The 12,427-nt window shown below is 37.7% G+C and overlaps 1 protein-coding gene across 1 annotated transcript; it reads left to right on the plus strand.

The window, feature by feature from the left end:
- Window positions 1–211: 211 nt before the first annotated feature.
- Window positions 212–6,815, plus strand: LOC107030178. The gene is made up of 6 exons (XM_015231552.1): window positions 212–298; window positions 3,867–4,012; window positions 4,296–4,362; window positions 5,566–5,628; window positions 6,373–6,537; window positions 6,609–6,815. Exons 1-6 carry the CDS (start codon window positions 212–214, stop codon window positions 6,813–6,815), a joined length of 735 nt encoding a protein of 244 aa, XP_015087038.1.
- Window positions 6,816–12,427: the final 5,612 nt, after the last annotated feature.

The following is a 12,427-nucleotide window of genomic DNA, read 5'->3' on the forward strand; positions in this document are numbered from 1 at the left end:
ACTCTCAACAGGTGGTTTTTGGCGAGTTCTTGCAAGTAAAGCCGAAGCAATTTTTGAAGAAGATGATCAGCAATTTAAGTCTCCCACAAATCAAAACCAGGTCTGATCATCATCATGCATCAACTTTTCATCATCCGTTAAATTTTCATGATCTAACACATCTTTCAAAAATATCTAGTTTTATCACAACCATAACGTCGTCTCCACAATAATGGATAACTCTATACCGCGCAAACGCCTCCATGCACTCACATCTTCTTTGAACCACTTTGGTGATACCATTGGAAATGCATTGGAGGTATGGTATAATGCACTAGATTAACTTAATTATTTCCTCATATATTAACTTGTATTATTTCCATCTCCATTAATTGTCTCAACTGTATTTGTATATACTTATATCTCCACATCTCTTTCTGCTCTACTGTGCCTAAGAATGTCATGTAATAGATTTTCACAAAAACTTAATGCTAGTGTATATATGATTTCTTAAACTAGTCACATTATTTTTCCTTCAATATCATCAAGAGAGACGTACAATTTTTTAGAGTAAGACTGCTGACATTATTGAAGAGACACGCAAACTGCACATCACGAGAAAAAGGTACCAACTATAACGAGCAAAATCATGTCTCTACTATAAATAGCAAAAGGAATAAATCCTCAATACAAACTATAACACTCCGTAGCCAAAAGAGGCCAAATACCAGCTTTACAGAAAAAAAATCTGCAGGTGCATGCAACCAACGGTGGCATCGACGGACCGTAGCCAGACCCACGGTCCGTCCTGCACAACCGTCAATGGGATTAGAAACTCTAAAAAATTTCAGCCCAGAAAAAGTGGTTAAGTCTAGGACGACGGACGGACTTACTGTCTGTAGGTCAGACAACAGTCCGCAGTCCGTGACTGTCGATCAATACTCCTTTCACCCATTCTCTGACAATAGCTATGGATGACCAGCACGGTCCGTAGGTGGAAAATTTGCAGATAGTTAAGGGGAAATGCAGTTGGTAAACTTCAAATGGTCATAACTCTTAGCACAAAATCAATTTGGTGTCCCATGACCTACCTACATATAGATAATTGAATTGCCACCGACCTTGCTCAAATCAGATCTCTGAGTAAAAAGTTATGCCCGTTTTTGAAAAGGCTTGTCAAACAGGCCCTAACGACGGACCCAACAATGGGGCGTCGGGCAGATGACGGACAGTCAGTCCTGGCTGTCGTTTGGTCCGAGAACAACCTTTCCAGGGGTCTTTTGGACCTTTACCACTCTATTTGAACCCTAAGTTACGTCATTTTGACCCTAAATTATCATATGATAGTCAGTTTAAGCTTAGAAACACAATTAAAACATATCTAAGTCTAATAATCAAATCAAAACTTAGAAAAATTAGATTCAAGAAAGGAGAAAAAGCTCAAGAACCTTAGTTCAATAACACAACAAGCTCCAGCAATTCCAGCCCCGAAACGTAAGTATTTTTCCGAGGTTTTGATCACCGAGTATGTGGGATTTCACTAGTGGGTTCCTTTCACCCATTGGATCCCTAGTTTTTCAGTCAGATTGTTGATTCCACATCATGATTAGATCTAGGGTGTCTAGAACCTCAATAAAACATTATGAATTTATTAGTTTTATGTTCCAAATCAGATTATCATGTTATTACTCTGATTATCGCATGAATTTCAGAACCCTAGCTATGTATATCTTTAGTTTTTAAATTACACATGCTAGGTCAGATATTTCTGACACTTTAAATGTACATGTCTCAGTTATAAATGCATAAATACCAGATTAGTTGTTGCATTCTTAGTTTGCATGTTCAGTTTCGAGCTATCCAGTATTTAAAGAAACTCAGACACAATCAGTAAATTTATAGAATTCATTGGGAGTAGCATAATACCGAGTTAGACTACGGTTCACCATACCCAAATAGTCCTAGAACTACTAGCCAAGTAGGTTGTAAGTCCCCTATGTGGGAAATCAGTTTAGTGATCACGCCAGCATGCTTTTATACCTTTGGCAGGGTATATTGGGTCCTCTTGATGGGGCGTATACATCGGACTCCACATTTAGCTTATGTGCTTTTATAATCAATTATTAGTAGCTCTCACAGATCAGTCAGACTCTCTGCATTGACCATTTATCAGTATACTCAGTATTTAGTTTCAGGATGTTATAAGTTGTTCATTGCATTCAGTTAGCTCAGAAATTCGGTATATCATGTTCAGATTATAATACTTTCTTTTGTGCTTGTTCAGTTGTGTTTTATTTCAGCTTATTTCTATCCTACATGCTCAGTACCTTTCACTTACTGACGCATACGTGCGCTACATCTTCTCCTGATGTAGGTTCAGGTTCTCAGCATCCAGATCACACATAGATCGATTTCCCGATCTCCAATTCAACAGATTCATTGGTGAGTCCTCATTCTCCAACAACAATCATGAGTTTCATTTCAGTCTTTAGTCATTTAGTTTTTGTTTTTGCTACAATTAGCTGGAGCTTGTCCCAATATTTCTAGTCCAGTTTAGAGGCTATTTTCAGACATAGTTAGTTTTAGCTTAGTAGTGAGTTAATATTTCTTTGTATTAAACTCATCGGTTTTTCATATATATCAGTTTTAGCATATGGGTATTCCCCATATATTCATTATAAGTTATGATTTAGCTTGCACATCAGTTTATTAACTTTAGTATGCTCATGATCATGCCTTCAGGGATATCTTGGGATTACTTGTGGTCCTAGGTCCGTGTCCGCGTCTCGGTGTAGCTCAGGGCGTGACACAAACCAATCGTGAAGATCAACTAAAGGCATCTTGTGACGTATGTTGCAAATTTATGAACAAAGGCCATAAAATTCCTCAACTTTGCTTCACCACAATAGTGATGAATTAAAGTGCATGATTGGTCTGTATTCACTTGTGGTCCTAGGTTCCATATCCGCGTCTCGGGGTAGCTCGGGGCGTGACAAAACTTGGTATCAGAGCACTAGGTTCAAGAGTCCTACGATGTCTGAAAAAGCCGCACTATGTAGAGTCCTTTTAATGGGTGTGAAGTGCACCACATCGAATGAGAGAGGGGATATGAAGTGTTTTAGGAAAACTTCACTTTCTTGTTACTCTTATCGTGCGTAAGGTATGATCTAATTCCATTATAACTCGACGTTGAGCGCTTAAGATCACGCCTTCTCGTAGAGCTAATGCTAGGAATGCAAACGCCAGGAATGCAAACGCAACGCCTTTAGTCCCAGATCAGGAAGTCTCTAATGCTGAATTCAAAAATGCCATACAGATGTTGCATCAGAGTATGACTAACTAGAACAATCGGGTTCATTCTCGTGTTAATGAAAATGGAGGATCAGTGGCAGCAAGGGTCCGTGAATTTGTTAGGATGAATCCTCCTGAGTTCATATGATCGCAAGCTAATGAGGACCTTAAGATTTTTTGGAAGAGATCAAGAAGATCTTTAAGGTAATACAAGTCACTGGGAATGATCGGGTTGAGTTAGAATCATACCAGTTAAACGAGAATAGGGGTGCAGATGCAGCTCCTATCACTTGGGATTGCTTTTGTGAGACTTTTCACGATAGGTTTTTCCCAATAGAGTTGAGAGAATCAAAAGCCCATAAATTCATGAACTTAACGCAGAGTAACATGACAGTCCAAGAGTATGGATTCAAGTTTAACCAACTCTCTAGGTATGCTCCTCACATGGTTGCTGACTCCAATGCTCAAATGAATAAGTTTTTGTATGGAGTGTCAGGTTTGGTGAAAATTGAGTGTAGAAATGGGATGTTACTTGGAGATATAAACATCTCTAGGCTTATGAATCATGCTCAGTAGGTTGAGGGTTATAAGCTTAGGAACAGGCTAAGGAATATAAGAAGGCTAGGACTGGGAACTATGACTATTCTCAGCAGAAATCAGGTGGTAGAAATTGCTCGGAGGGTCAGCAGAAGTTTTCGGCTCCAGCCCCTTCATCAGCTAGTGTTCCATCCTTCAAGAAGAGGTATGACCAAAAGGGTAGAGCACCAGGCTCTAAATCTCAGGGAAGTGTTCAAGCACCAAGACTTACCCCACTTGCCCTAAGTGTGGTAAGAACCATCCAGGCGAGTGTCTTGCAGGAAAAGAGGGATGTTTTGGGTGCGGTCAGTCCAGTCAAAAGGCTGAGAGATTTTCCTTCTAGACAAGGTCCAGAAGGTGGCAATGTTATAGCTCAATCTACAACTTCAGCAGCACTATCAAGTCGCCCAACTTAGCAAGGTAACTCATCTGGTACCGGTGTTGGTCAGCGCCAGAACAGGTTGTATGCTCTTTAAGCTCACCAGGATCAGGAAGGTCCTCCTAATGTCTTCACTGGTACGTTACTTGTCTTTGACCTTGATGTTTATGCATTGTTAGTTCCAGGGGCTACTCTTTCTTTTGTAACTCATTACATAAAATTCCAATTCAATGTCAGTACATAAACTCTCTCAGAAACTTTCTCAATCTCTACTCCAGTCGGTGACCCAGTCATAACTAGACGGGTATACAGAAATTGCCCTATCACAGTCTCTCAGAAAGTCACCTCAGCAGATCTAGTAGAGTTAGAAATGGTAGACTTTGATGTAATTCTAGGAATGGTTTGGTTACACTCATGTTATGCCTCAGTCGATTGTAGAACTAGGATTGTTCGTTTTATGTTTCCAGACGAACCAATCTTATAATGGAAAGGCACTAGCTTAGCGCCTATGTGTCAATTTATTTCTTACCTTAAGGCTAGTAAGATGATATCAAAGGGTTATCTCTATAATATAGTTCGGGTTAAGGATTCTAGACTTGAAACCCCAACTCTTGAGTCAGTTCCAGTAGTTTGTGAATTTCCAGAAGTATTTCCAGAAGATCTTCCCAGAGTCCCTCCTGAAAGGGAAATCGACTTTGGAATTGATGTCCTTCCAGACACCCAACCTTTTTCTATTCCTCCTCATACAATGTCTGCATCAGAGCTTAAGGAATTTAAAGAGCAGTTGAAAGACCTTCTAGATAAGGGTTTCATCAGACCAAGCATTTCACCATGGGGCGCACCAGTATTGTTTGTAAAGAAGAAAGATGGTTCTCTCATAATGTGCATTGACTATAGACAGTTGAACAAGGTCACAATCAAGAATAAGTATTCCATCCCCAGGATTTATGACTTGTTTGACCAACTTCAGGGTGCTAGTCATTTCTCAAAGATAGACCTCAGATCGGGTTATCATCAGCTCAGAGTCAAAGATAGTGACATTCCGAAAACAACCTTCAAATCTTGGTATGGTCATTATGAATTGGTAGTTATGTCGTTTGGACTAACCAATGCTCCTGCAACTTTCATGGATTTGATGAACAGAATGTTCAAACAGTACTTAGACTTGTAGATTATCGTCTTCGTTGATGATATCCTCATTTACTCTAGGAGTGAGGAAGAACATGCAAGTCATTTGAGAGTTTTTCTGCACACTCTCAAAGATCGCCGTTATTCGCTAAGTTTAGCAAATGTGAGTTTTTGTTGCAATCCGTTTCTTTTCTTGGTCACATTGTATCTAGCGAAGTTATCTGAGTGGATTCACAGAAGATAAAAGCAGTGAAAATATTCAGAATTCAGTTTCAGTATGTTATAAATTTGTCATTGCATTCAGTTAGCTCAAAAATTCAGTATATCATGTTCAAATTATTATACTTACTTTTGTGCTTGTTCAGTTATGTTTTATTTAAGCTTATTTTTATCCTACATGATAAGTACCTTTCAAGTACTGACGCATACGTGCGCTACATCTTCTTGTGATGTAGGTTCAGGTTCTCAGCATCCAGATCACTCATAGATTGATTTCCTGATCTCCAGTTCAGCAGATTCAGTGGTGAGTCCTCATTCTCCGAGGAGAACAACCATGAGTTTCATTTCAGTCTTTAGTCATTTAGTTTCAGTTTTTGCTAGATTTAGCTGGGGCTTGTCCCAGTATTTCTAGTCCAGTTTAGACGCTATTTTTAGACATAGTTAGTTTTAGCTTAGTAGTGAGTTAATATATCTTTGTATTAAACTCATCTGTTTTTCATATATATCAATATTAGCATATGGGTATTCCCCATCTTTTCGTTATAAGTTATGATTTAGCTTCCGCATCAGTTTATTATCTTTAGCATGCTCATGATAATGCCAGTAGGGTTAACTTGGAATTACTTGTGGTCCTAGGTTGTCTCGGGGTAGCTCGGGGCGTGACATAAACCAATTGTGAAGATCAACTAAAGGAATCTCGTGATGTATGTTGCAAATTTATGAGCAAAGGCCATAAAATTGCTCAACTTTGCTTCACCACTATAGTGATGAATTAAAGTGCATGATTGGTCTGTATTCAGGTTGCGATGGCAACTGCTGCTAAAGGGAAGCTTCTTCTACGAGAGCTAAAAAGTGTTAAAGAATATGTTCCTTTTGCAAAACATAGATGTTGTCAGCTTGAAGAAGAAAAAAAAATCCTTCGGGAGTCTTGTTCAAAGCGAGACAATCCTACAGATGATGACATGGTAATCCTCCACCTACTTGTGTACAATTAGTATAATTAAATGCGTGTGTTTTCATGAACCTGAAATTGCAGATACAACTTCAACTTGAGACACTATTAGCAGAGAAGGGTCGTCTTGCACATGAGTATTCTGTGTACGCTCGTGAGAATCACTTCTTAAGAGAGATTGTGGAGTATCACCAATTACCTATGCAAGTTGCTGTGTACCAGGATGAAGGCATTCAAGAAGTAACACAAGTGTCAAGGATGCATTCTACTTCCCCTCCAACACCTCACTAACTCCCCAAGATAATAAAGCCACACCGTACCAGGGGAAAATTTCACAACACAATGATTTGCTGCTGCGACTACTCAATTCTTATAACTCCAGTTTTTTGTTTCTTTTTGGGAAAATTCACAAGTACCCCCTCAACCTATGCTTGAAATCCCAGAAACACATTTATACTATACAAAGGTCCTATTACCCCCCTGAAATTACTTATTAAGTAATTTTCTACCTCTTTTCAGCCTACATGACACTAACTTGAAAAAAAGTCAATCAAAATTGGGCCCACATGATAGTTCCACGTAGGCCGAGAAAGGATAGAAAATTATCAATAAAATAAGTTCAGGGGGGTAATAGGACACGAGAATACTTTTGGGACACGACCCATACTTCAAAATATTGAACTACTTAGTCTATTACAATACTTCAAAGGAAATAACAGACAATCTATGCCCTCGATTCAAATGAGGACATACTTCAACCTCTCTTGAACGATGCTACTGTCCAAGTCTTGCTTCCCAAATGCTCCTCACCTACCCACAACAATAGAGATAGATAAAAGCATGGATTAGTACAACCACATGTACTACGTATGACATAATGCATAAAAATCATGAAAATAGACTTTAAATCGAAATATGCATATTTTCGTTTAAATATCATAATATAATCATAAGAATTACATTTATCAACTTAGAAACACTTAAAATAACATTTAAGCAATTATTCACATTTTTGAGGAAACATTACAGTAACTTAAACTTACTGTACAGTGAATTGCTTCATTGATAGACTCATTTAAGCAACACAAAGAGAGACAACCCACACACTCTTCCTAGGCATGCGTAAATGATCCTCAAAACTACTTATAATGAGACACATACACACCTACAAGCAACCATACACATGAACATAAAATCCCTCTACCAAAGGAGATTCTAAGTCTCACTTGAGCGAGTCATGGAGCGACCACCCATAGAATCCCTTACACACACACTTAAGAGATCCTATGGACTACCTATGATAGAATTATTCTCACTTAACATAACAACATATAGATAATATGACATTCTCTTTCCAAAGGCTATCAAAAGACTCACTTAAGTAAATCAAGAAGATAACGTCCATGATTGAACTCTTCAAGACTACCTAAATAATCCTTAAGACTACCTAAGTTTAGACTATGTCTACAAAATCAAACATCTTCCCTAACTAGAGTCATCCTTAAGTCTTATCTAGGTAAGGTACGAAGTGACCATTCCTATACTCCCTTCATACCTTAACTAGACAACCCTTAACTACTCTAGATAAGAACTTATTCATTTTACATACTTTCTTACTTATGTAATTACATGCATTAGTTCATTTAAGACTTATTCATCACATAAAGGACATTCATGTAATGGTCTTGAACAAGACTTAGGAACTCCAACCAACACCTTCAAAGCATTCAAGACCTAAGAACTCCAACTAACACTATCAAAGCTTATTGTGCAATGTCTAGATAGCGTCCCATACCACCACTTAAACTTCATAGAACTTCTCTAATGCTAGTAAATATCCCATATGATGAAAATATGGAATAAGAGACATAGACCATGATAGCAAGACATGGAATCCGAAGTTAGAACCTACTCCAATAAGGGTGTTCTACTTGCCAATGGTAGAACTTAGACACATACCACGTAGGCAGATGGTTAAGGACTATGAAGAGGCATGCTTTTTATTCTAGTCTCATTCTTTAACTAGAACTACTTCCTTTACCATACTCACACGGGGCTAGCCTTTGTTCTAATCAAGTAATTTACACTAAAGGTTCATATAAAGGGGTTCCATATCAAATTCATAATCCAATCACATTTACCCTACCAAGGAAAGGTCCACTAGGGGTACCTTATAATGGCACAAGAGGCTCATCATGACTTTCCTAAGGATTGATATGATGCCGTTCCAACCAATCAACCTTAAATCTATCATTCCTTTACTTGGAGGATACCATTACGACTTCCGACTTCAACATTCATAACCTTACCACTAGGTTCAAGGTTTCACATAAAAGACCCTCTTAACATCATTTAAGGTCTCATGTCATTCATACATAAAATACTAAGAGGATTTAGCATCCTAAGTCAAGACATCTCATATTCACATTCATACATGCATCAAGTAAGGGACACAAGTCAACCAAAACATGACACAACATACTTCACCTTAAACCATATTACATGTCGTTCTAGAATCACATAGAAATAACCATTATCATCATTAAGTCATCCTATATAATATCATGTCATCATAAATATTACCATAATAGACTCACATAGTGAAGTAGGAATAACCAAGCTTCAACTCTAAGACTATACACATAAAGACATAGTCATAGTCTAATATGATCACCTAAATAACATCAATAGAAGAACACATATACTTTCACATTACTTATCATGTAGATCTACATTATACAACTTCACATAATCAATTACAGAAATCATAAATTACTTTAAGTAGTTGCCGAAAGGCCATAATCATTATAATACATATAGTAGCACTGACAAGGCCACATCAATTGCAAGTAAAGCACATAACACCGCCATCATAAATGGACCATACCAATTACAACTTAATTGAATTCTAATTATCATAAAATAAATGGAATTAGGGCAGTGTCCCACCACTCCATTCTCAACACCTCCATTTGATGCTTAATCGTCCAATTCAATACCATAAGACCCTTACCCATTGCCATGAACATCAATTTAAAACAATTATAACAATACTCAATGAAACTAGGTCAATTCACTACGTTTTTATCAATCTTATACAACTAGATATCAATTAAGTATAATTATCAAATCATTCAATAGCCCATAGAAAACTACACTAGAATCCATAAACATTAAATCAATATTACTTAACCCATAACTTAGTAAAAAACTAGGGTTCATCCATTTCATGGGTTCATAGGTTAATTGAGTTAAATCATTTAATTAATAACAATTCAATCCATATTCAATGCTTAAAAACCATTAATGCAAGAACCCATGCATAGATTATGAAATTGGACAATTCATCTATGAAAACTTTAGAAATTATCTTTGAAAGTTGGGCTCCTTGATGAATAGAGTTTCAACGATCAAAAACCATACCTCAATGGCTAATTATTCAATTTGATGAAGAATCTCCACTCAATTCTCCGATCCAACCCATTCCTTGAATTTATGCTACAATGAAGTTCTAGGAAAATTTCTAAGAGAATTTGGGTTTTTATTTTTGAAGAATGATATCTTCTAAGTGTTTTAGGCTTATAAACATATTCAAAATACCCAATAGAATGTTTAGGAACCGCCAATAGTCTTATTATAGACGTGGGGTGAATTACCAATTCACCCCTTGAACTTACAGTGAACTGCACAGGAAGGCAGTCCACCCACGACTTGCCAAACGACGGCCCGTCCCTTGACCAACTGACCGTCCTGTTGGTCCATGGTCTGGGACTGAGGATTGTCTTTGTCTTCATCTCCCCGACGCCTAAGTTCCAATCGAAGAGACTCTGCCAACAAGGCGTCGACTGACTCACTGGGCGTCAATTGCCATCCGTTGGTGGGCTGCCTTGGGCACAAACATTGGTTTCTTCCTCAAGGACCTTTGGATGGTCGGTTGAGATGTTTGCCTAGACGTTTCCAACCCAAACATGTTCGTACATGAGTATATACCTCTCACATGAATTGAATCCAAAAACGCGTAATACTCGACGAAACATGCATAGACACACAAAGTCGTTTCAAGGCAAACCTTTCGAACGTCATGGACGTTCATGGACGTTTGACCTCCAAACTGCCTATATACACCATAATAACTCATTTAAGGACATTACAACCTCATGAACCACACATAAACACATAAAACCACATATGAGGCACATAGGTGACTTATTTGTTGAACGTCTTTGTCGTCCCTTGACGTTTGACTTCCAATACATCTAAACTCTTAGACAATGCATAAATATTATATTATATACCAATTTAGGACCTTATACCATACATACAGTTATTTTAGTCTCTATTTCACCTATATCATTTTCGGGATCTTACATTCTCTCCCACTTGGACAACATTCATCCTCGAATGACACTTGTCACTCTCCGAACACTCTCAAGAATAGATATTCAACTAGCAACTCATGACCATACCATATAATATCTCATACAATTCAAACATCTAATAGAACATCAATTTCACATAATCAAGAGATCACAACACAATAAGAAACTACAAAACATTCTATAACTCATCATGTTGCAAAACTTACATGCTTCATTCCAAATTGAAAAAACTCATTTTATATACAATATCATACTAATAGAGATCAATTGTAACCAAATTTCAACAATTTTAGACCAAAGAATGAATTAGTCATATTTTGCAAAATTTAACAGTGAGTAGATTCCAAGCTTCAGTGAATTAGGCAATTTTTAAAAATTGCAACTTTTAGGCAATTCATGATTGAAATATGCTAATATGTAAAGTAACATCATATAAAAACATGCTACAACATAATAATGGATTCATAAAATACAAAATGCAAGAAGTTAATGAAATTTAATTTCAACAAAACTCCTAAACACCATGCACATGCAACATGCTTCTATGACTTTCTATCCCATCTACTAACCATACTCCCCCACTTATAAGAAACTCATATCACTAAAAGGAGAAATGCAAGGACTTACCGTCATCATCATCACCATACGCCTTCTCTCGTCTATTTTAGAGTGCATATAAATGCCTCGTTGCTTAAACATCATTCTTTGGAACATTTGGAGCAACTTTCTTACCCTCTCTTCCACTAGAAACAATGGTAGGACAATCTCTCACCTTGTGTCCTTCCTTACCACAACCAAAGAAACTCCCGGTACCCTTAGACACTCACCATAATGCCTCTTTCCACAAGTGACATATGTAAGTTTGCCATTTTGAGAACCACCTCCTTTGTCCAATTTCACCTTGGCACTCCTAGGTTCTTCTTGAGTTTGAGCCCTCTTCTTAAATCTAGGTTGATCTTGGTCACTAGAACCACTCCTTTTCAAGTTTGTAGACATCCTCTTAAGTTTAGACTCTTCAATTGATTGGTCATACACCATAAGTCTAGCTAAGGTCATATCATCATGTAGCATCAACGTACAACATTGTTCCCTTACTAGATCGACGACATTCGTCATAAAATGACTCATCTCATCCGTTGGATTATACACAAGGTATGGGTCATATATATATAACATTGAGCACTTCAAAGAGTATTCCTCAACACTCATATTTCCTTGCTTGAGATTGATACACTCCTCTACCTTAACTTCCCTCCTCTCACGGGGAAAGTACTTCCGAAGAAAAGTTTCCTTAAATTCATTCCACTCAATAGGACACGACTACACCGGCCTGCTATCCTTCCATTAAGTGTACCATATTTGAGAAACATCCCTCAATTGATACGAACCTAATTCCGCCTTCTCCCTAGATGTAACTCCCATAGCACTTAACACCTTGTACACACCATCTAGGAACTATTGGGGATCCTCTCCCACCTTAGAGCCAAGAAAGATAGGAGGATTCATCCTCACAATGTCTCTCAA

The sequence above is a fragment of the Solanum pennellii genome, chromosome 9, assembly GCF_001406875.1.
Source record: "Solanum pennellii chromosome 9, SPENNV200".
Taxonomy (NCBI): domain Eukaryota; kingdom Viridiplantae; phylum Streptophyta; class Magnoliopsida; order Solanales; family Solanaceae; genus Solanum; species Solanum pennellii.

What these genes read in the sequence shown, in the direction of transcription:
- LOC107030178 (XM_015231552.1), top strand. Translation starts at nt 212, where the DNA reads ATGGATAACTCTATACCGCGCAAACGCCTCCATGCACTCACATCTTCT. An exon ending in TCCTCCTAATGTCTTCACTG is followed by an intron (nt 4,363 to 5,565) that starts GTACGTTACTTG and finishes CATTGTATCTAG; the next exon opens with CGAAGTTATCTGAGTGGATT. An exon ending in ATCCTACAGATGATGACATG is followed by an intron (nt 6,538 to 6,608) that starts GTAATCCTCCAC and finishes CTGAAATTGCAG; the next exon opens with ATACAACTTCAACTTGAGAC.